At 42.2% G+C, this 25,150-nt stretch overlaps 1 protein-coding gene across 1 annotated transcript; it reads left to right on the forward strand.

The window, feature by feature from the left end:
• Nucleotides 1-3,884: 3,884 nt before the first annotated feature.
• On the forward strand, nucleotides 3,885-19,583 carry P3H4 (prolyl 3-hydroxylase family member 4 (inactive)). The gene is made up of 7 exons (XM_073683305.1): nucleotides 3,885-4,816; nucleotides 7,992-8,141; nucleotides 8,305-8,476; nucleotides 8,832-8,960; nucleotides 9,072-9,217; nucleotides 11,087-11,173; nucleotides 18,805-19,583. The coding sequence occupies exons 1-7, from the start codon at nucleotides 4,349-4,351 to the stop codon at nucleotides 18,952-18,954; spliced, it is 1,302 nt and encodes a 433-aa protein (XP_073539406.1). The 5' UTR covers nucleotides 3,885-4,348; the 3' UTR covers nucleotides 18,955-19,583.
• The last annotated feature ends 5,567 nt before the right edge of the window (nucleotides 19,584-25,150 follow it).

Consider the following 25,150-nt stretch of genomic DNA (forward strand, 5'->3'; position numbering starts at 1 on the left):
CTGGCTGCCCCTATAAAAGCTGGAACTGGGGGCAGGGTTAGGGAGAACTGGACAACTTAGCTCAAGACTGAGACTAGTTCCAGAGAAGGAGGGACAGTTCAGCTGTAGCTGAGGAGTCCGTAAGGCAGAGGAGGAACTGCAAGCCAGGGACAGAGGCGATGAGAGCCGGTCCTGGCAGAGAACCAATCTACCGGACATTGGGGTCCGAGGCTGTCAGGGTTATAAGCCCAGCAGCAGAGAACCAATCCACAAGGGATTTCAGGTCCTTTGGCCTAAGAAGCCCGGAGGCTCCGCCACAACAGAAGGGACCAGCAAGGCCAAGAGAGGCCAAAGGTAAAAGGAACCCAAGTCGCAAGCCATACGGGCGAGAAGTACAAAGCCAGCTCAGGGACGTGGGCTATTACACCACGAAGAGGGGGATAGTCAGAAAGAGCATAGAGAGAACGGTAGGCCTACACACTCACCCTGACCAGTGGAGCTTGCCCGAATGCTCTCAGACACCCAGGCCCACTCCTAACCGGTACCACTGTTGGGTCATTAATAATTCCTACAATAAAGACCCTGGACTGTTTGAAGCGGACTCTGAACTCTTACTATTGCGGCCTGCACTATCACCCCCAGCATCCACCTACACTGCCCTGAGGCTACACTCTTCCCGTGGGGAGTTATCCTATCCCTGTGCTGCACATCAACACCAGCCTCAGCGGTCTGCCTCACAGCGGCGGTTATCCCTGACCGCAATCCACGGGTGGCGTAGTCGGACATTCACAAATCTATAAATAGACTGCCACAACTTTGGTCTGACCACCCTGAGCCACAGGATCGGGTTGCCACTACTACCCCCAGCATCGTACAGAAGCCCCGTTCCGGGTACCCCACGGCCCAGGGGGCGAGTCATTTCTATTATACCTTTTCTCTGATTGTTCCTCACCTGGTTTTGGCTCCCACTCCTGAGAAAAAATACTGACCGAATAAGGATAGTGGGGCTGTGGCCTAATAGTTCCAGTTGGATGTTCAATATTCATGGAAATTTCTTTGGTTTTCTGAACACCAGGATACACACAAGGGGCGCTCCTCGTTCCGTTATGAGGAGCGCCACCCCCTGGCCGGTGGCCGGGAGCGCTCACTTAAAGAAAATTGCTCTTGTGTTCTACACTAGGTTTCCGAGTGCTGAGTTACATAACATCACGGAGGTTATACCACAAAAATCCCGTTACCCTCTTAATTATAAAACTCTCTTAACACATTATTAGCCAGTAGCATACAACATAATACACACTACACTTTTTCCTTACATAAAAAAGACGGTTTCCTTTAAAATTTTTAAATTGCTCCAATTTTTTTCGTAATTCTGCACTCTTGTCGCCAACAAACTCCCAATGTTACCGGATTTTCTGAAAATGAATTCTGCGTCCGTACATAACAATTCTCCTATTATTTGATCAATCTGTACAATATCAAAATGTTCTTTACGAGGTTTTGAAATAATCCTGCCTGGGCAATGTATTGGGCAATAATTGGTACGTATAACTGTGTGCCTATTTCATTGTTATTGGCATAATTTTGAACAGTATTAACTCTCAGTCAATGGTCCATTGGAGTTTTTCATTTTAATTTTCATTTCTTGTCGTGTGTCTATATTGTACCCTTTATTTCTAAATATTGTAAGCACTGCTTCAGGTTCATAATCAGTAGTCCTAATGCAATTTATACATACATAATTTTCTGAATTGGCTTTTGAGGATATTCAGTAGCCAATTTGGAATATGACAACTGGATATGGGTATAAGACTTTTCCTATCATTGGGTTTGTTGTTTAAATCTAGAAGATGTGTCTCTTTTTAATGAATATCAGTGTAAGAGGCAAAAAAATGTTTTTATTAATGTCTTTAAAAGAAAAGAAAAAAAAATTGTAACAGTGACAGTACATCTTCAGGCCAAATAAAAAGGTCATCAATAAACCAGTACTCGAGAACCAGGTTCAAATGAAGGGCAACTGTGGAAAAGATGAACTGTTCCTCTCATCTTCTCAAATAAAAAAAAAATGCGTAACTTGGTGCACACCTAGTTCCCATAGTGGTACCCCACCACTGGATATAACAGTCAGCCTCATATTTTAAATAATTTGGGGTTAAACTTAATATAATATAATGCATTTGATTCCCGGGTAATTGTCCCATCTTATTAAAGGGGTATTTTCAAGTTTCCCTATTTACAGAATGGGGTAAACAATGTCGAATCCTGACGGTCCGACCACTAAGACACCGCCAATCCCGAGAAACCATGGCCCCTTTGTGAATGAAGCTGCTGTGGATAATGCACACTGCTGCTCCATCTATTCTTAATGGTACTGCTGGAGATAGATCGGCACATGGCTCGGCTGAGATTCTGCTGGAGATAGATCAGCACATGGCTCGGCTGAGATTCTGCTGGAGATAGATCGGCACATGGCTCGGCTGAGATTATGCTGGAGATAGATCGGCACATGGCTCGGCTGAGATTATGCAGGAGATAGATCAGCACATGGCTCGGTTGAGGTTCTACTGGAGATAGATCAGCACATGGCTCGGTTGAGGTTCTACTGGAGATAGATCAGCACATGGCTCGGTTGAGGTTCTACTGGAGATAGATCAGCACATGGCTCGGCTGAGATTCTGCTGGAGATAGATCAGCACATGGCTCGGCTGAGATTATGCTGGAGATAGATCGGCACATGGCTCGGCTGAGATTATGCAGGAGATAGATCAGCACATGGCTCGGTTGAGGTTCTACTGGAGATAGATCAGCAAATGGCTCGGCTGAGATTATGCTGGAGATAGATCGGCACATGGCTCGGCTGAGATTATGCAGGAGATAGATCAGCACATGGCTCGGTTGAGGTTCTACTGGAGATAGATCAGCACATGGCTCGGCTGAGATTATGCTGGAGATAGATCGGCACATGGCTCGGCTGAGATTATGCAGGAGATAGATCAGCACATGGCTCGGTTGAGGTTCTACTGGAGATAGATCGGCACATGGCTCGGTTGAGGTTCTGCTGGAGATAGATCAGCACATGGCTCGGTTGAGATTCTGCTGGAGATTGATCAGCATATGGCTCGGCTGATTATTGGTACTCCCATTAAGAATGAATGGAGTGCCTGCGCACATGATCAACCACGACTCCACTCACAAGGGGTTCTTCAGAGCCACAATTGTTGGAATCGGTGGGGGTCTCAGCAGTCAGATGTGGATATGGGATAACTTCAAAACTTGATAATACCCTTTTAAGTAAAAACACAGATGCTTAACATCCCTTGGTATTCTCAACAACTATATGTAGAGATGTGAAGCAAAGATCCTAAAATAAAATGGTCCTCTCATGTTGTATTGTTTAGTATTTGTAAAAAAATATGTTTGCTACCCCCTTTTCTGAATGAGCTCTGCTGGTCGAGGACTTGTATACTTTAGATATTTTCCGGTATATTGAAAGACCAGCTGGAGTAATTAGTCATACAAGGAGAAGTTGCATACTATCCTATAATAATACTATGAGGGTAGTGCATATAGTTTTATAAATACGTATCGCGGTTTATTATGTGGTTTGAAGTCCACTTATGGGTAGCAATTCTGCTTGTCTAGGGTCTTGCTCCACATGTTAACTGAATGGGTGATGTAAAATTGTTGCATGTGGGTAACAATCATTGATTTTTGTCACTTATGCAGAAATACTATTTATCTATATTTTATTCTGGGGTCTTGAGGTGCTGGCACTGCAGAATGCATTTTTCCGATGCGTTTTTCTGCTACGTGGCAAGGTACCCTAGCTACTTTTCATTCATTCCGCTCTCTGTTTTTCACATTATGACTTGCTCTTTAAGACCCTGTGGATTCCAGTTTCGTCCTCCAGGAGGGCTGTAAGCATCCAGATCACATTACTCAGTGTGGATTGCTCTGTATTACTACATTTGTTTTAGGAAGATGGTGGAAACTGTGAGTGGAGTAAAGTTTTTTAGAGATTTACTGAGGACTACTGTGTGATCCACAAGATCCGATGCTTCCTAGTCTTATCCTTCAAGGAGCTCAGACTATCTGCATCCCTGTGTATGGCCTGGAAGGAGCTCGTCTGAGTGTCACCGCCAAGCTGGCAGTAAGCAGTCCCTACAGCCCCCCTGCTAGTCTTCCCTTCTTCTGGCTGAGTCTCCCTCCACTTTTCTCATTCCTCTCATCCCCATCTTGTGGCTCGGCTCTGACTAAAGCTTGATGCTACATTCCAGGCTGCCTTCTAAACTTTTCTGAGAAGTTTACCTGTAGTTTCTAAACTTTTCTGGGACACCCATCCTCCCTGGCACATCCTGCTGTTGCCGCCATGCTGCTGTTCCTCTTATGCACATTGCTCGTTTTGATGTCCCCAAGTTATTCCCAGTATGAACAGTACAGTTTTCGAGGCTTTCCTCGTTCGGATATCAAACCACTAAAGCCAACCTATGCCAAAGCCATGGAACTGTATGAAGCGCAGTCCTGGAGGGAGGCTAGTCGTATGCTAGAGGCCAGCCTAAGGCTCCATAGACTTCTGCAGGACAGTGAAGCCTTCTGCGGTCAGAGCTGTATTGATGAATCCCAAATTCCTGGCCTGGAGGAACTGCAGGGAGAAGAGGAACGTGGCGACTGGAAGCTCGAGCTGCAATTGTTTGGACGGGTCCTATCCCGGGCAGTGTGTCTGAGGAAGTGTAAAGCCACCCTGCCAGTGTTCCAGCAGCCATACCCAGACAAGGAGACCCTAAATGCCTTCCAGAGGCGAGACGCTTACCAGTACCTGCATTATACCTACTTCAAGGTGAGACGTGAAAGTGATACCTTCACACTTTGTATTTACCACCAGTATTTTCATAAAAATTGGTCTTAAGCATAAAGATTTTCATCCAATCAGACAAAGGTCCCCATAGTTTGCCATTCAGGAGCACAAGAGAGCTGGATGACAACCCTTGTGTAAGTTGTAATGTTTGTCATAGTCTCAAAATATTTTTGGTTAAAGAAGATATAAGTATGGACCAGCTGAATGCACAAGACTGCTTCAGGCTATGTTCACAGAGTTTTTTTGAGCGGATTCACTCCAAAATCCTTCTCAAAAAAACACTTAAAAAATGCTTGAAAACTCTTCCTATTCATTTCTAATTGAAATCCACTTTGTTGGAGAATGTTTTGGAGCATTATGTTTTCCTGAACAGGCTTTGAAAAACGCATGGCGGAAAACTTCTTTCAAGCGGATCCTGATATAATCCGCTCCAAAATGAGGCACTGTCCAATCAAAAGGCTTCAAAAAATGCTTCAGGAAAAAAAAAAACTCTTCCAAAATGCTTTAAAAAACATTTCACGAAAAGAAAAACTGCTCCAAAAAGGAGCTTTTCCTGAATCGGTTTATGCTTGAAAAACTCGTAATTTTTGAACAGCTAAAAAAAAAGAAAAACACGTTTAAAGGGAACCTGACAGGTCCCCCATGCCCTCCAAACCACCAACATGTCTTCACTCCTGTATGGACTGCGGAGATAATTTTTCTAAAGATCTGTTAATGTGTCAAACACTATAAAGGGCTTGTTAGGTAAGATGTTTATAAAGGAATAGAGAAATGATGGTGGTTTGGAGGGCACGGGGGACCTATCACGTTCCCTTTAGCATAGCCTTCTTCTCAATATTTTGTGAGGAGTCTCGAATTTAGAAATCCTGAAATGTTTGGTCTCCATTATCTGACTCCCGGAACAATGACAGAGTTGCCACTGGTCCATTGGAAGCAGGCGATGCTTTCCCATTATAGGTTGTCTCATACAATGATATTGAGGTCACAGCAGATGGCATAGTATGTAGCACCCACATAGCGCCACACTGTATGGCAGCACACAGGGTCCCTATAGGTCTGTTTATTAGAGCTGAAGGCACTGTAGATCGCCAGATGGTGCGTCAATTTTCTCCCCTAAAAACGTACATACACATGGAGGTACAGTATGGACCTATAGCAGTGTATGGAGGTCATATTAGGATTCATGCGACAATGATTCGGAATTAACCATATGTATGGGTCCTGAGGCTATTATAGTGTCACCGCCTCTCGTGCCTCACTGGCTGCCTAATAAAACAGCTATAAATTCCTCTGCAGAGGTTGGTAGGCGATGTGTCCATACTAAGCATCTCAATGCCAAACAGCCGTTGGAAAGGGAATACATTTTGTAGCATCAATGTCATACCCATCTCCGCTGGTCATATGGATTCCAAGAATAACGCCATGGTTGCATTGTCAACAGACACAGGACATTTTACTCCAGCTTGGTGCGCACGGTTAGACCTCAGGCTACTAAAACCAGCAGCTATAGCCTCATAAGCGGCCTGCCGATAAGATTGTATTTGGTCATTTTAAAATGTGTAATTTTATGTTATTGCATATTCTGCCTTCAGTGTCGTACAGGGCTCATGACTGAGACTATGGCGTTAGGAGGCAGTATGGTGGCACGTGGCGTCCCAAACCACTCTGTATTGATGCAATATGTAAAGAGCTATTTTCCCTAAAAGCATTCAATGGTTCATGCTGTAGTAACCCATTTAGATGCGATGGGTCATACTGTTTCTACATGTCCACCCAATTTCATACTCTGGCATATAGAAGTCCAGAAACCCTATGACCCACTACGGTGCCCTATTATGGCCCTGTACAAAACAGATGGCACTTCTTCTATGACATCCAAACATTTTAATAGGGCCTGTACAAAGGTGTTATCCTGATCATGATGCAATTACTAGTGAAACTACAAGCACAATCATGCCCTGATGGGCTGTTTCAATGAAATTCATTTTTATCCAACAAATGTCTGGATGAAGGTAAATGCGACAGATGTGCGAGTCTGATCTTGGAAGCATGTGCTCGTCATTGCCAGCAGCACATCTGATTTTGTGTTTTCGTGATCTCCCAGCTGAGGTCGGGGATTGCCACGTCTCCAGACATGCCCTGAATCTGTCTCAGGTCTTCACACTTCATATCCTACAAGCTGTGTGATTCCCAGATGCTTAAACCTGTGAGACGCCACTTAGAAATCCATCTGGACCGTATATCACTGATTAAAGAGACTCTTACCTGAAACATGCAATTTATTGTCTCCAGTTATCAGCCCTTTCAGGATGGAAAAAGTATTTCACATCCAGAAAATAACTCCCCCCTATCCCTCCTATCACTATTTATCTGGGCCCCTGTCCATCGAGTAATGACCATTCCTTCAGGGCAGTGTCCTCTTTAAGCTTTGTATTGAGGAAAGAAAAGAGTGAAAACAACATTTTAATAAAGTTAATGTACCTAATAGAAGATTTTTTGTTTTTAACTTCAGCCATAGTGTTATATTTCTGTTGTGTAAAAATGGCCGCCACAACATAACAGGAAGAGCGGCCATATTGGTTGCTCACTTGGTGGCAAAACTATTTAGTCCGCTTGGTCAGTGAAGCATATTGAAAGGTGACAATCAGTATGGCAACACTTCCTGTTGTCACTTTGCCAAAAATGGCAGCCAAGACCAATTACAAAAAATTGGTGTAAGTACATAAAACAATCAGTAAACTTTGACTTTAACTTTTGACTGAAAATTCCTCCTGCCTCAAAGCAGAAGAGCTGTCCCCTTACAAGAAGGGTCAGGGGCGGGAACATGGGGGCAACACACTGCACATATGGCTGACAGACATGAAGGGAGAGCCGAGGACACACCAGGTGGGTCCGGTGCATAGGTGCCTGCTGGTGGCTGACAGGGTCACCAGAAGACCCAGCACTTTACCCTTCAAAAATTGCCAATTATATGGGACATTTTTTTGTCCTAAATACTCATAAGGGTCATGGGTCAATTCTGTCATGATAGTATAAAAGCAGTGAACGTTTTATAGAAATTAAGACCATGTGTAACAAGGAAAGTTGCCCATCCATTCCCCAACTTGCTATTTAGGACCCTCATAATAACGTATCTCATTCATAACATTTCTCCTAGATTAATGAACTGGAAAAAGCAGTATCCGCTGCCCACACCTTCCTACAGAAGAATCCCACACATGAAATGACGCTGAGATACATGAATTACTACAAGACCCTGCTGGAGGTTGATGAGTTTCTTATAGATTTGGAGGCTCAGCCGTATGAGGTAAGAGGTTCTTCAAACTCATCAAAAATACGTTCCCAAGATACATATCGTGGGGGAAAAAAAAGTTTGCCCCGAAGTTGTCTACTTCTTTAAATCTCCACCTATTTCGAAAATTGTCTCTTATGGTGTACTTATTTCTAATAGAAGCTCTCACTCTCCATAGGGAGTGTTTGTCAAGGCAGTAAAGTCCTACAATGCTGGAGACTTCCGGAGCAGTATTGAGGACATGGAGCAGGCCTTGCCCTTGTACTACAAGGCGTACAACAGCTGTCTCACCGGCTGTGAGGGTGTCTATGAGATGAGGGAGTTCAAAGACTTCTACCCAGCTGTTGCAGGTAAGAGAATGCCAATATATTTTTTAAATTGTAAGTGATGGAGGTGTGAAATTCTTTTTTTCAAGGGAAGCTGTCAGTTGATTCATGCTGACCGATCCAAAGGCCGTATCAATCAGAGACCGGCCGGCTTCGTTATCGCAGATTGTATGTTTCACTCTAAAATTCTAGGGCAAAACATACTTTTCAACAGGAGCTGATATATCTATATAGTGGTCAACTACTGATCATATATAGAGATCCAACTCTTGCACAGGGGCCCACCGGGAAATTTACCTGCTCACCGGTGGGCCAGTGCTAGCTTGCAGACAATCATTTGTCTGTGTATACATACTCTTCTATATTTCTCTCCTTTCAGATCATCTTGCCGATGTCCTAGAGTGTAAGGTGGATTGCGAGTCTAACCTGACCCCTAACGTCGGGGGCTATTTTGTTCATAAGTTTGTTGCGACCATGTATCATTATCTGCAATTTGCATATTACAAACGTAAGTCTCTGTTTTTCATATCACAACTGTATTGGATATGAATCATATATATCAATATAAAATATATTATAATAAAAAAAAATAAAAATCAAACTAACATTTCTGATCCAGTGAATGATGTGAAGAACGCGGTTCAGTGTGTGTCCAGCTATATGCTTTTTGACCCAGCGGATACGGTGATGCAACAAAATCTGGCTTACTACAAGTTTTACAAGGAGAAGTGGGACCTTGAGGTCCCAGATTTCAACCCTAGAGAGGTAATGTTAAACGATAAAACTAATCTTAGCCTTCTTGAAGGTCCCCTATATGTACCCTTGAAGAGGATTTCTCACTAGGTCAAAAGTGGGCCGTTTTTACTCTTCTTTTATTCCCACTGCTTCTCTCAGTATTCAGTTTTTGTTTTGTTGGGGTGTTTTTTTAAATCAGCCATACATTTCCAGAGATTTGAGACTTTTTATTTAGTGATTACGGTACTATTATGGTCTTTACCAAGGGGGCGTGGATAACAAGATTTTTCAGGGGGCTTCTTTTTAGACTGCTCTGCATAATTATCTTGTGAGCAATGTCCCTTTGATAAAGACCATGAATATTAGTACTAAATTAAAATGCCCATCATATCCTTTGAACCGTATGGTGGATTTTAGAAAAACAAAAACCTAAATATTCAGGGGAATCGCGAGAATAAAATAAGAGAAAAAAAATGACCACTTTGACCTGGCCCTCTTTAAAGGGGTTTTCCGCGACTTAGGATAAGTCATCAGTATCGATTGGTAGGGGTCTGCCCAGAAGTAAACAGTTCACGGGACTGGGACATCACAGCTTTCTACGTAGAGTATATTAATTTTTGGGTACCTATTCCCTTTAACCCTTTAGCGATGAATGCTGTAAAATGTACGGTGATTGTAGGAAGCTGGTGTATGAAGTGGGCTGAAGAGATAATCCTGCATCATTCCTGACAGATGGAGACTGTGTTATTAAGCCATCATCTGCTTCTAACAGGCCCAGATGGAGCAAAGCTCTGCCTACTGCTATCAACCTGTTAAATGCCTCTGTCAATCTTTGACATCTGCATTTATAGAGCAAGGTATTTACTATGCACCCATTGGCTTCCCTGCAAAACGACCGCGGGGTTCCAATGGGTTTCTATAGCAGCCGGGTATCTGCTGAAGACCCCCATGCCTGTAATGATGGTGCTCCTATGAAGATTATCTGGCGTTCATAGCGGACTGAAATTTTTTGTAACTATACTGCCATAGAAAAGTATTGCAGTATAGTACAAAAGAAAAGCCGTTATATAGTTATGTCGCCAAAAAAAAAAAAAAGAGTTTTGGCACTTGGAAAAATGACAGCGTAAAAAAAAAAAAAATCTCCCGGTTCTTATGGTGTTAGTAATTGATATCCAACTCTTGACAGTCTTTGAGCATACTTGCCTGCTTTTCTATGGTCTCGGAGCTTCTTGTAAACACAGCTACCACTAGAGGGAGCTAGTTGCAAATATATGTACAATTTTTCAATGGGCGTTGCAACTAGTGTTGGAGAAATGCTGTGATGGGAAGCAAAGGAATCTGGATCTCTGTATAAATGTATAAAGATAAAGAGTTTTGTAGCACTTTTCAGTAAATATTTTACATGCTGCTGCTGTCATTTATGAGAAGTACTTTAAGGAGCTATTTTTTTTTTCGGGGGGCAAAAAAAGACCGCTCCTGCCGGAGATTCAGCTGCTCTGCATCAACAGAGCAGCTTTTCCTCTTCTGGACTGCTTTGTTGACAGCCGGCTCCCTGCAGTTAGGCAGCGGGGAGCCGACTTTCAGACAGCATGACATCAGCAGTCACGCCCTTTCTACACAGTGAAGTAAAGAGAAGCCCCTGCTCTGTCGACATCAGCAGAAGCCGCAGAATCCCAAGCAGGATTGGTCTGTGACTGCTCTGTGCCAGCAGAGGTCGGCTCCGGGCACAACTATCTGCCTGTTAGTACTTATACCCATAGAAAAAAATAGTCATGGATAACCCCTTTAAGGGGGCACTTAGGATGTTATTATGGGGACGTACTCTATACTGGTTAGTGGGTACTGTATATAAGCCCATCTGACTTTCTTTTCTCCTATGGGGGCAATGTCTCCTTCCAGGAAGCTCTGAGGTATCATAACCAGACCACCAGGCACAAGGAGCTGTTACAGTTTGCCCGAGATTTCCTCCACCGAGATGACGATGAGGTAAAAATGAATTAACCTTACCTTACAGATGTTGCAGTCCCAATGGGTATCCTGATACCGAAGAAGGTTACTGTACTACGTAACAGCTTAGTAGCCATAAAATAATGTGCACGGACTGAGGAGGCCTGAAATGTTTATTGCGTTTCTCTTGTCAGAAGTTTTCATTGCTCGGAGTGCAGGTGCTGAGACTCCCATTGAGACCACGACCCCACTATCAGTATTTGGTCAGTATTCGGTCAGTATTTTTTCTCAGGAGTGGGAGCCAAAACCAGGTGAGGAACAATCAGAGAAAAGGTATAATAGGAACAAGGCACCAATTCTGCATTTATCACCCACTCCTGGCTTTGGCTCCCACTCCTGAGAAAAAATACTGACCGAATACTGATAGTGGGGCTGTGGCCTTATGCAGAAAATCTGCGATTAACAGTTCAGGCAAAGTGGATATGATTTCATAAAAATTTGTGTCCACTGTGCATTTTAAGACAGTATTTTTTCTCTGTTTTCATGGGGAGCCTGAGAAAATGCATGTAAAAAACACAGTTGTGTTTTTAAGAGCAGAATCCCAGCATTTCTACACTAAAAAAGATAAATAAAACGCATTAAAATTTACACCAAAAATGTATCAAAAAGCAGGAAAAAACATACAATTATCAGGACGCATTGCTATTATGTAGAATAAAAATACAACTGTTTTGCATGTGAGAATATGCCCTAAAAGGTTTTGCATAGAATCCCTATAACTTTGAGCCCTGTAGTATATATATATAAATATATATATATTATATACACACACACACACACACACACACACACACACACACACACACACACACACACACACACACACACACACACACACACACACACACACACACAGTGTTCCAAATTATTATGCAAATAATATTTTCTCAGATTTTCCCAAATTACCTATATGAATTGCAGTCATTGTAATTTTCCAGTCAAATAACTATTAGAGTACAATTGAAAGGTTTTTGTACAAACTGCCTATGATAACAGTATATTTTTTTAAAAGATAAAACACTCAAACTGCACTCAAAATGCATGTTCCAAATTATTATGCACAGCAGAGTTTTCAACCTTTTCATTTTAATAAAGAACAAAAAAATGGTCATTTTTGAAATTATAAGCATTAGCAGGTTATTACAAACTGAAATCAAACAGTTTTCAACTCAAAACTTTATTCTAGGTGATGTTACATTTGCACATAGGACCCCTTGTTCGAAAGGAGCTTCTGAACTCTCTCGTCCATTGAATTTGTCAGGTTTTGGATGGTTTCTGCTTCAATTGTTTTGCATGAGGACAGAATACCCTCCCAGAGCTGTTGCTTAGATGTGAACTGCCTCCCGCCATCATAGACACTCCTTTTGATGATGCTCCAGAGGTTCTCAATGGGGTTGAGGTCAGGGGAGCATGGGGGCCACACCATAAGTTTGTCCCCTTTTATGCCCATAGCAGCCAGAGATGCAGATGTGTTATGTGCAGCATGAGACGGGGCATTATCATGCATGAAATGATCTCGATGGTCCAGATGGATGGAGTGGAGGATGGCTGGTTGATGGACACCCCATGCAAACACGGCTACGGCGCTAACAAGGAGGAGGTGGAGTAGTGTTTTGGGCTGGAATCATGGGGAGAGAGATTGTCGGCCCTTTTAGGATCCCTGAAGGGGTAAAGATGAACTCCATAATGTATGTTGATTTTCTCAAACAGCACTTCCTTCCATGGTTCAAGAAGAAGAACCGTGTATTCCGCAGCAAGATCATTTTCATGCATGATAATGCCCCGTCTCATGCTGCACATAACACATCTGCATCTCTGGCTGATTTGGGCATAAAAGGGGACAAACTTATGGTGTGGCACCCATGCTCCCCTGACCTCAACCCCATTGAGAACCACTGGAGCATCATCAAAAGGAGTGTCTATGATGGTGGGAGGCAGTTCACATCTAAGCAACAGCTCTGGGAGGGTATTCTGTCCTCATGCAAAACAATTGAAGCAGAAACCATCCAAAACCTGACAAATTCAATGGACGAGAGAGTTCAGAAGCTCCTTTCGAACAAGGGGTCCTATGTGCAAATGTAACATCACCTAGAATAAAGTTTTGAGTTGAAAACTGTTTGATTTCAGTTTGTAATAACCTGCTAATGCTTATAATTTCAAAAATGACCATTTTTTTGTTCTTTATTAAAATGAAAAGGTTGAAAACTCTGCTGTGCATAATAATTTGGAACATGCATTTTGAGTGCAGTTTGAGTGTTTTATCTTTTAAAAAAATATACTGTTATCATAGGCAGTTTGTACAAAAACCTTTCAATTGTACTCTAATAGTTATTTGACTGGAAAATGACAATGACTGCAATTCACATAGGTAATTTGGGAAAATATGAGAAAATATTATTTGCATAATAATTTGGAACACAGTGTATATATATATATATATACATATATATATATATATATATATATATATATACATATATATATATGTACAGTCATGGCTGAAAGTGTTGGCACCCATGAACTTGTTCCAGAAAGTGAATTATTTCTACCAGAAAATTATTGCAATTGCACATATTTTGTTACACACGTTTATTTTCATTGTGTGTGTTGGAACAACACAAAAAAAAACTAAGAAAAAATGGCAAATTGGACCATCATTTCACACAAAAACCCAAAAATGGGCAGGACAAAATTATTGGCACCTTTTAAAAGTTGTTTCAAGCATGTGGTGCTCGTTCAAACTCACCTGTGGCAAGTAACAGGTCACATCTGAAACCAGATAAAAAGAGAAGTTGACTGAATCTTTGCATTGTGTGTCTGTGTGTGTCACACTAAGCATGGAGAACAGAAAGAGGAGAAGAGAACTGTCTAAGGACTTGAGAACTAAAATTGTCCACCTCCAGAGATCTTGACGTTCCTTTGTCCACAATCAAGAAGTTTACAACCCATAGCACTGCATCTAATCTCCCTGGACGTAGCCAGCAGAGAAAAAGTAATGAAAAGTTGCACCACAGGATAGTCCAGATGGTGGATAAGCAGCCCCAATCGAGTTCCAAAGAAATTCAAGCTGTCCTGTAGGCTTAGAGCCCATCAGTGTCGGCGCAAACTATCCGTCGACATTTGAATGAAATCAAAGGCTATGGCAGGAGACCCAGGAGGACCCCACTGCTGACACAGACATAAAAAAGCTAGACTGCAGTTTGCCAAAATGTATGTGAGTATGTCAAAATCCTTCTAGGAAAGCGTTTTGTGGACAGATGAGACCAAGATAGAGCTTTTTGATAAAGCACATCATTCTACTGTTTACTGAAAACAGAATGAGACCTACAAAAAAAGAACACAATACCTACAGTCAAATATGGTGGGGGTTCAAAGATATTTTGGGGTTGTTTTGCTGCCTCTGGTACTGGGTGCCTTGACTGTGTGCAAGACATCATGAAATCTGAAGATTAACAACGGATTTTGGGTTGCCATGTAGTGTCCAGTGTCAGAAAGCTGGGTTTGTGTCCTAAGTCATGGGTCTTCCAGCTGGACAACAACCCCAGACATACTTCAAGAAGCATCCAGAAATGGATGGAAACAAAGCGCTGGAGAGTTCTGAAGTGGCCAGCAATGAGTCCGGATCCAAATCCCATTGAACACCTGTGGACATATATTTAACCCCTTTCTGACATGGGGCGTAATAGTACGCCCCACGTAAAGCCCCCTCAGCACTGGGGCCTGCACCTCTCTCGAGCACATGACAACTGATCTATACAGCTGACATGTGCCTGCAACAGCCACGGGTGGAATTGCGATCCACCCACAGCTGTTAACTCTTAAATTCCGCTGTCAATCTGTGACAGTGGCAATCAACTCGCGCTTCCGGGAAGTGCGTCATAGGCCCTGCCCATCGGCATGACAACCTGGGTTCTGCAGGAGACCCATGTGGTTGTCACTGCCAGATTGCTATGAGCGCCACCCAGCGGTCGGCGCTCATAGCAAGTGAGCAAATCTGCTACACACAGGTGATCTGCTCATTGCCTGTGTGCAGCAGAGGGGATCAGATAATTACACAGACTATTGAAGCATGCAAAAAGTGTAAAAAAAATGTTTTTAAAAATATATAAAAAATATATATGTATATATAAAAGTTTAAATCACCCCCCTTTCGCCCCATTCAAAATAAAACAGTAAAAAAAAACAAAAAAAAACACATATTTGGTATTGCCAAATTCAGAATCGCCCGATCTATCAAGATAAAAAAATAATTAATCAGATCGGTAAACGGCGTAACGAGAAAAAATTCTAAACGTCAGAATTACGTTTTTTTGGTCGCTGCAACATTGCAATAAAATGCAATAACGGGCGATCAAAACATTTTATCTACCCCAAAATGGTATCCATAAAAATGTTAGCTCAGCGTGCAGCAAATAAGCCTTCACCCAGCTCCAGATCATGAAAAATGGAGACGCTACGGGTCTAGGAAAATGGCGCCATTTTATTGTTTTTAACAAACTTTGGATTTTTTTTTTCACCACTTAAATAAAAAAGAACCTATGCATGTTTGGTGTCTACGAACTCGTAATGACCTGGAGAATAATAATGGCAAGTCAGTTTTAGCATTCTGTGAATGTGGTAAAAAAAAAAAAAAAAAACACAACTGTGGAATTGTACTTTTTTGCAATTTCACCGCACTTGGAATTTTTTTCCCATTTTCCAGTACACGATATGGTAAAACCAGTAATGTCGTTCAAAAGTACAACATATTGACCGAAAAATAAAAAAGTTATGGCTCTGGGAAGAAGGGGAGCAAAAAACGTAAACCCAACATGGAAAATGCTCCGGTCATTAAGGGGTTAAATTGCAGTTGGTAGAAGGCACCCTTCAAATATGAGAGACCTGGAGCAGTTTGCAAAAGAAGAGTGGTCCCAAATCCAGCTGAGAGGAGTAAGAAGCTTGTTGATGGTTATAGGAAGCGACTGATTGCAGTTATTTATTCCAAAGGGTGTGCAACCAAATATTAAGTTGAGGGTGCTAACAATGTTGTCCGACCCATTTTTGGGGTTTTGTGTGAAATTCTGTCCAATTTGCCTTTTTTTCTCAGTTCTTTTTTGTGTTGTTCCAATACACACAAAGGAAATAAAGATGTGTGTAACAAAACATGTGTAATTGCAATAATTTGCAAGGAGAAATGCTTGATTTTCTTGTAGAGTTTCAAGGGTGCCAATACTTTCGCCCATGACTGTATATATAAAACAAAACATACACAGTATTTTTAGAGGATAGAACAATAGGCAGACACACATATATGAAGGCGTTGAACTCCTGACAGGTAAAATATCTACAGATGGCAGATAATATTCTGTTGGGCCCAAGTCTTCCGGTATCTGAGGAGATACTGTAGTTGCCTCCATGAACAGGACTTTGATCGCTCCTTATTGTTGTGATCTAGAAGTAAGCCATTGGTTGCCATAGTAACTGGTATTTATGATGATGAGTCATGGGCAGATATGGGAAAAGCCTCCTCCTCTAGTACCAGAACCAAACGGTATTAAGGCAGCACTCCGGTGTTTTTATTTCTTTTCACCCACCACTGGAGTGGTGGCCCGTAGTATTATACTCACCAGCCGCCATCTTCATCTGTTATCGGCGCCACTCCGATTGTTTAATGCAGGTTGTGAGCTGCCGGATCGCTCCAGTATTTGCTGGGAGAGACCGGAAGTCAAAACTCAATGTAAGTCTATGGGAGCCAGAATGAGGGTCTTCTAGACTTACCATATTTTGCTGATTATAAAACACACCGGACCATAAAACGCACTCCAAATTTTGGGGAGGAAAATAGAAAAACTTTTTTTTAATAAAATGGTGGTGCATCTTATAGTCCGCTTTTACGGTAGCTTACAGGGGGTACGGGGTCCCAGGAGGCTGGGTCGCTGCTGCAGGAAGCTGGTGGGAGCAGAAGGGAGCGATGCTGCGGGCCCCAAGCTGGGAGGAGGGAGTGTTCAGCGGTGCGAGGTGTGACCCGGGCTTTTACAAAATGTCAGGAGTCCCGGTACTTCCCATCTTTTTCACTGCGGTGTACTTCGGCAAAATGGCCGTCAGAGGTGGCGCATGCGCAGATTGAAATCTCGGGAGCAGCAGCAGCGACCCTGCCTCTTGGAACCTTGCTCCACCGAAGCCGCATTCCCCCCTGTAAACTACACCCAGATTACAAGATGCACCCCCATTGGGAAAGTACATTTTATAATCAAAAAAATACTGTATATTGAGAGCTTGTGACCGTTATCTCTGACTTCCGGTCAGTCAGGAGATGTGGTCATAAGATGGTGGATCAAGACCGTAGCAGTGCTGGGAAGAGCCAAAGATGGTGGCTGGTCAGTATTTTACTACAAGCAGGGAACAGACATTAGTACAGTAATACCACTCCACGGGTGACATTAAAAAAACACTGGAGTGGTGCTTTGATACAACTTATCATAAACCCTATGCAAGGACTAGATAGACCACACCACAAGTTATTAATACATTCTTTTAACGGATCGAGGTCATTCACAGCTTAAACCATTTTAGGATATTTTTGAGTATTATTTTTTTTTTAAAAAAGTTAAGGCACAAATGGCTAGTGCAACCAAAAGAAAAGCGGTACGAAGCGCCATGCCGACAGCTGGAGTCTGCGGGAGGCAAATCGGCCGATGTACCAATAATCACATCAGATTGTAAATGGACCGCGGCCAAGACTAGGAGCATAAGACATTAACGATGAATACTTCACAAATCAAGAAAAAGTAACAAAAAAATGGAGGCAGGATGGGTCAAACAGACATCGGGAAGCAGGAAAGCTGGGAAGAGGAGGGGTAAATGCAGGGTTTGCCCTTTATAAAGCAGACATAGGAGGGGAGGGATCCTGCTGTTCTGGGCAGGCAGGAGGGAGACCATGCATGGGATGGGGATAGAACAACATGACATTATTAACCCTTAGCAGAGCGCAGTAGTCAGGAGCACGTTCATTAAACACTGCAGTGCCCTGCAGAACACGGCTGGGGTTAGATAACTCAGCCCACCTTACATTATATACACTATATGGACATATGCATTAGGAAACGTACACATTACACCTACAAGAGCTTTTATGATATCCTATTCCACATCCTTACGCCAACGACCAGATAGAGAAGTGATTCTCCACTCCACAGAACACATTTCCACTGCCCCTGAGTCCAGTGGCGGCAGCTTCACACCACTCCATCGGCATTGTGCTTGGTGATCTAAGGCAGCTGCTCAACAATAGAAACAAGTGCCATAACTACCCAGGAAAATGACCCCACTAAGTAATGACATGACACCCCATTCTTCGCCAGCAACAACAAAACCTCTACCACTTATATGTCGTAAATGTGATCCCATTTCAGTGATCCACAACAAAAATTACCGTCATATAGTGCAATATATAGCCTAGATAATGCAGTTCCTACACACCACCATGCAACGCGTAGTAAGACTTGGCAGTTTTAGTTTGTGCCCACGGTTCCTGCCCTCGAGAAACAAGGGCTGGGGGCAAATGCCAATTTGGCCACAAAATAGGCAGGCCGTATTGCTGCATTATTGTGTTTCTCCATCTTTATTTGCAGGTTGAAATTGGAACATTGCAAGACGTAGAACCGCCCCCGTCTGATGCGGAATTTGAAGGAGAAGGGGATTATGAAGAAGGGATTTATGCCGAGTGGTGGACACAGCCGAAATCTAAAGGGGACCTGGCAGACAAACAAGAGGAAATGTAGGCAACGATCAATAGTGGATCATGAGAGGGATTGTATGAGGTTAGAAAAACTTCGCTACTCTCTTCTAGAGACCGTGCCACTCTTGTGAAGAACTGCAATACCAGATACCGCCAATGGACAAGAGTGGCGCTGTTTCGAGAAGTCATTAGCTGTGTCATGTTTACCTCTCACATAGTTGCTGACGGACCACCACATCTTACAATTTGGTACCAGTGCCAATAAAAAAATGGGAGTACTGCCAAATATAGGAAGATGCCATTCCAGTCATTGTACGAGTCAGTCTAAACCGAAGACAAGCTGATATTCATCATGCCCAGGATCTGCCGGCATTATTATATATATATATATATATATATATATATATATATATATATATATATATATATATAATTACACATCCGACCGCGTGGATGAAAATGAAAGGTCTTCAGTTATTAAAATGGATATGGACAAGGAACTGTAAACCAGCTGGAATGTGACTGGTTTGTGCCCCGATGTCTGTAAGGGGATGGATTTGTATGGAGGCCCCCTTATCCCGTGCTTTCATCAAGATTTAAAGGGGTCCTTCAGTTTAATGTAAATAAGGCTTTATAATTGTATAATAAAATGGTCTGCAGCTTTCTAATGTACATTGGACCTCATTCATTATTGTATTCTTTTGTTTAGTTTTTGCGGTTTACATTTACGCCTAATTCTTTTAATGTACGCCTTTCTGAAAAGCTACTTTATGTTCTTTATTGTGAGTGGAATTTGTGATTTCCAAAGGTTTTTGCCCAATTCATCAATTTGCCACCCATGATGTACTCCAGTCTCTTCTCTCATGGAGTGAATTTTTGTTCGCCAGAATTTTTTTGGGAAAGTTTTACACTGTTTTGCTAAACAGGAGATTTTTTTTTGCACTTAAAAAAAAAAAAAAAAAAAAACACATTACAAACAATATTAAGAGACTTTTTTTTCTTTGCACAAAATTCATGAACCAAGAGGAAATTCACCCCAAGAGGAATTTGGTGCAGAAAAAAAAAAAAACAGTGAACACCCAGACAATAAAAGATGAATCAGGGTCTCTGTTTTCTAACATGTTCAGCATTTCCAGGATCTCTGCTTGTGGTTCATTAATAAGAACATTCTTATTTTTCTTATTTACATCCTGAGGCTGAAGACCATGTACAGTGCTAATACTTTCACCGCTGAGAGATGGCTGCAACTGCAGACGATATTCTATGGGAAAAATAACCAGGGCTGATACATTGTAGCAAACAGTCCAGCAATTTGTAGAATTGGCAAAATAGAAGAAACTTCTGTGACTTTCTTATTCATCAGAATAGAACTTGCGGACATCCATAGGCTTGTTGCCAAAACAGCCCCGTTCAGATGAATGGAACTCAGTAGCGTAGTTACCGGAGGGGCACACTGAGCTATGAACTGTATCGGTATCCGCAGGATAGGTCATCAATGTCTGATCGGCGCCCCGCTGACCAGCTATTCCCAGTGTTGGATGTGCTCACTAGCGCTTAGATGCGGAGCTGCACAGTTCCATCAACTTTATAGTGGCCGCATCCGGGTAATGCACATCCACCCCATAGCCAAATCAACAGAGGGCGGATGTGCATCAATGTTAAAATCCCGCATAGCCCCTTCAAAACCTCATGTGCTTAGTAGTGGACATTCTGCATTTTCCCATAATGCTCCTCCAATTTTTCCCAGAATCTTATTTAGGTCCACGTTGGCGATTTGGAGCTCTGAATGAGAAAACAGGATCACTAATACACTTTGAGCCACATTCCTACAATGTGGGGCCACACCACTTTTTGTGACCCACAAATAAATCAGTATAAAACTAGATGCAACAATTTACAACAAAATTTGGCACTTTTTTCCCCACTGAGGTTTACTCAATAGTAAATGTGGCCCATTTTCCCTGTCCTCTGGGAGCTTGTGAGAATATAAGATTAGTAATTATATTCACAGCTTCTAGAGATCTTATCGCATCTCATGAATATTCATGTGGCGGTGTTACTGCAGTTAAGAGCTTTAGTTATTTTTATTTTAAACAGGAAATGGCCTCAATCAATGATCATCGAGCAGAATGAATGATCTCAGGCAACTTTTCCTCCTAAATGCATTTAATCCTGACTGTAAATAGTTCGAGGGTCCCTCCCAAATACTATCCACATAAAGGGATAAATTCCCATGGCCGGCAACTCGTCATGAATATGTCATTATTTTATCTGGGGTAAATGCCTCCTGAATCTGGCATTGTATTTCTTTCTTTCCTGAGTCTCTCCATTCCTGTTCTCTATATATAAATCTAGTCTTGTTAGCCAAGTGGGTGTGATTCTCAACTCCTTTATGAAGACCAAGCCCAGTTGGCTAACTAAAGTAGATTTATATACCGAGAATGGAGGGCCATATCTTAGTAATGGAGAGGCACAAAAGAGAAACAACCTTAGATTCAGGAGAACAACGGCATCTAACCCAGGTAAAAAAATATACATATTTATGGTAAGTGATAGGTCCTCTTTAAGGAAGAATTATTTCGATACAGTATGTTATTTGGACACAATATGGTTGTATTGTATATCAGTATTAGCCTGGCACTACATGGCGGTATTCTGTGTGCTGAAATGTCTAAAACAATAATTGATCGTGAACAACAGGGTGGGTGATGGGTGGGTGATGGGTGGGTGGGTGATGGGTATAGAAGGTGACTTTCTTATTCCACTGGGCTCCATTATCTCACTGTCAGAGATATGAAAGATTAACAGACCATGGGATTTTCTGGACGTCTTGTCAGTAGTCTTTAATTGTAAAGTGCTGTGGACTATGTTGGTGCTATATAAATAAAAATTATTATCATTATTACCTAAATCAGCCTAAAATGGATGATAACAGGGAACACCTGCACAGTTAATGTAGATGACAGACTGGGCTTAGTGCATAAAGTCTCCACTTAGATTAAGGTTTCATTATATACTGTATAATATATAAATTCCAAATTGTCAGCCCTGACGCCCTTGTATGATAATGATATATAGAGGTCACCATTGACCTCAATGCTACATCCATTTTTTTTCTTTTTGTTTTAAAGACGTGAATATACAACAGCTCAGGAAAAAAAATCAGGCTGGAAAAATAGAAATGTATATAGCAAAATAACACCGCCATACTGTACTCAAATATCTGCACCATATAGTGCCTAACTCCTTTTTAGGGACAGTAATTTTTGCTTTTTATTGCCTGCCATAATTGGCCTTAGGAGCCCTGTCAAAACATTGGGAAGGCATGGTTAGTGTCTCTGAAAAACTATTTTTGCCCATTAGAATAATGTCTTTATAGTTCCTAAAACTAATAATATGATGTAATTTGATACAGAGGCCACTAGGTGGCAGTGGTGCACATTTCATAATCCCCACTGTTCCCAGTACAAATCCTTCCGCAGCAGCATAGAGTCCAGAATCCAAATAGGAACAGGAACCTGAAATCCAAAAACAAATACAACTAAATCCGCTGTAAATATCCAGCGCCGCTTAAGCTATTGCATATTGATGGCTGCTCAGCCGATTGTCATCAGCCTCCCAGAGCTGCTCAGCCGATTGTCATCAGCCTCCCAGAGCTGCTCAGCCGATTGTCATCAGCCTCCCAGAGCTGCTCATCTCCTCACCCTCTCAGGGTAACCAGATCCAAAAAGGTTAAATCACATTAGCGGAATTGTCACTGAAGTAGAAATTATAAAGGTTTATTAGGTTCATTGATGACTTAAACTAAGTCCTTACAGCAGCACTAAAGGCAGTTTATGTGCCGTGCTGCCATATCATGCCACTATACTAAAGATATTTTTCTCTTTTCAGGGCGATTTCATCTTTAATAGAGCATCAGATTAAACTATTTTTTTTTTCAGTCCAAAAACATCTCAGGGTGTAGTATTACAGCATTACCACATAAAAAGGGATCACGCAGCACGCATTGATGAAAATGCCCTACGGAGCTGTAGCTCACCCCATTAAACGTATAGGAGTTTCCTAATGTGCAATTCCAGTTCCCGTATTGTCGTCATGTTGTTGTCCTCGCCGAGGAGATTTATGTTATGACTTCAGGATTTTCCAGTGAAACTCGACTGATGGTGAATGATGTCCTTATCTACTGATCCAAGCAAGTCACTGCTAGGTGTAGATGTGTAGGAGGCCAATGAATGCCATGACTTGGGCTGAGAGTGATTATTAGCTTGTACTCATCTGACTCACCCCATCTTACAGAGAGAGACAGTCCTACACATTGAGACAGAAATGCTACAGCAAAAAAAACAAAGCGCATCGGTAGTTTCAGGGACTTTTGAGAATAAGCTGTCATGTGTACATGAAAAATTACACAATTTCTGGTCATTATATAACTTGTTTCCTGCATTTTTATCAGTTTTCTCCTTCGCAGGCTCTCTAGTATTAGTTGTCTCTGAGCTAGGGTGTGGAGACTAGCTTCTATGATGTCCCTTACAGACCTGAAAGCAGAACTAACTCATATGTGTGAGTACCCTGTCCAAGTCGCACATGTGCAGGAGCAGCCGCATCATGGAGGAATTTATCCTGCAGTACTGAGCAGTGTAGCTGTGAATTCAGTTCTGGGGCAAGATGAACAATAGAAACAGCAACACGGTGTGCGACTCAATGTCGTTGTATTACTCTACTCTCCCCAGACTTAAAGCACCACTCCAGCATTTTTTTTATTGCACCGCTGGAGTGGTGCTTTAAATGTTAGTCCCCTGTCTCATACTCGCCTGCCACAGCCTTTATTCGTTTCCAGTGTCGCTCCGGTTGGTCTCCAGTGAAAAGTGAACTACTCACAGCTCCAGTGTTTCATGGAGCTTCGCAGTGGTCACTTTTCAATACAAATCTATGAGAGCCTCATTCTGGCCTCATTCTGGCTCTCATAGACCTTCATTGAGAGTATGTGATGTAGCTTCTGACTTCCGGCCACTCAGAAGCTGTGGTCAACAGATGGCGACGCGGGACCGGAGCAGCTCTGAAAAACGGTGAAGACGCCGGAGGGTGAGTATATGATCGGGGGGAAGGGAGCTTACATTCAAAGCGCCACTCCAGCGCTGAAAAAAAACCACTGGAGTGGTGCTATAAAGGGTACCTGTCATGACCAATAATGGTATTACCCTGCAGATAGTTATTCTGCAGAAGTAGCAGACAGAGAGAAAGGGGAACCTGTGCAAGAACAGTATATGGGCCCCTCTTTCTCTAAGTGGCAAAAGTTGCTTACTGCTTTGGAGGCGGAAATGGGCCCCCTTACCTCTTGGGCCCCTGTGGAGCTGCACAGGCTACATAAGTGATATGTCAACACCTAATCTGCAGGTTAAAAGTGTTAAGTACAGTGGGGAAAATAAGTATTTGATAAATTGCCGATTTTGGAAGTTTTCCCACCTACAAACAATGGAGAGGTCTGTAATTTTTATAGCAGTTACACTTCACCTGTGAGAGATAGAATCCTTAAAAAAATTCAGAAAATCACATTGTATGATTTTTACAGTATTAATTTTCATTTTATTGCATGAAATAAGTATTTGATACAATAGAAAAACAGAACTTAATATTTGGTACAGAAACCTTTGTTTGCAATTACATAAAAGTCAGACATTTCCTGTGGTTCTTGACCAAAGTTTGCACATATTGCAGCAGGGATTTTGACCCACTCCTCCATACAGATCTTCTCCAGATCTTTCAGGTTTTGGGACTATCGCTGGGAAACATTGAGTTTCAGCTCCCCCAAAAGAGAGATTGGTTTCAAGTCTGGAGACTGGCTAGGCCACTCCAGGACCTTGAAATGCTTCTTACAGAGCTACTCCTTTGTTGCCCTGGCTGTGTGTTTTTCGGGTCATTGTCATGCTGGAATACCCTGCCATGACCCATCTTCAATGCTCATACTGAGGGAAGGAGGCTGTTGGCCAAAATCTCATGATACATGGCCCCATCCATCCTCCCTTTAATACAGTGTAGTCATCCTGTTCCCTTTGCAGAAAAGCACCCCCAAAGTATAATATTTCCCCCACCATGCTTCACGGTTGGGATGGTGTTCTTGGGGTTGTACTCTTCCTTCTTCTTCCTCCAAACATGGCGGTGTGGAGTTGATACCAAAGAGTTCTATTTTGGTCTCATCTGACCACATGGCCTTCTCCCATGCCTCCTCTAGATCATCCATA

Source organism: Phyllobates terribilis, unplaced genomic scaffold (genome assembly GCF_046119375.1).
Source record: "Phyllobates terribilis strain yellow unplaced genomic scaffold, ASM4611937v1 Scaffold_5__5_contigs__length_657084704, whole genome shotgun sequence".
NCBI lineage: Eukaryota > Metazoa > Chordata > Amphibia > Anura > Dendrobatidae > Phyllobates > Phyllobates terribilis.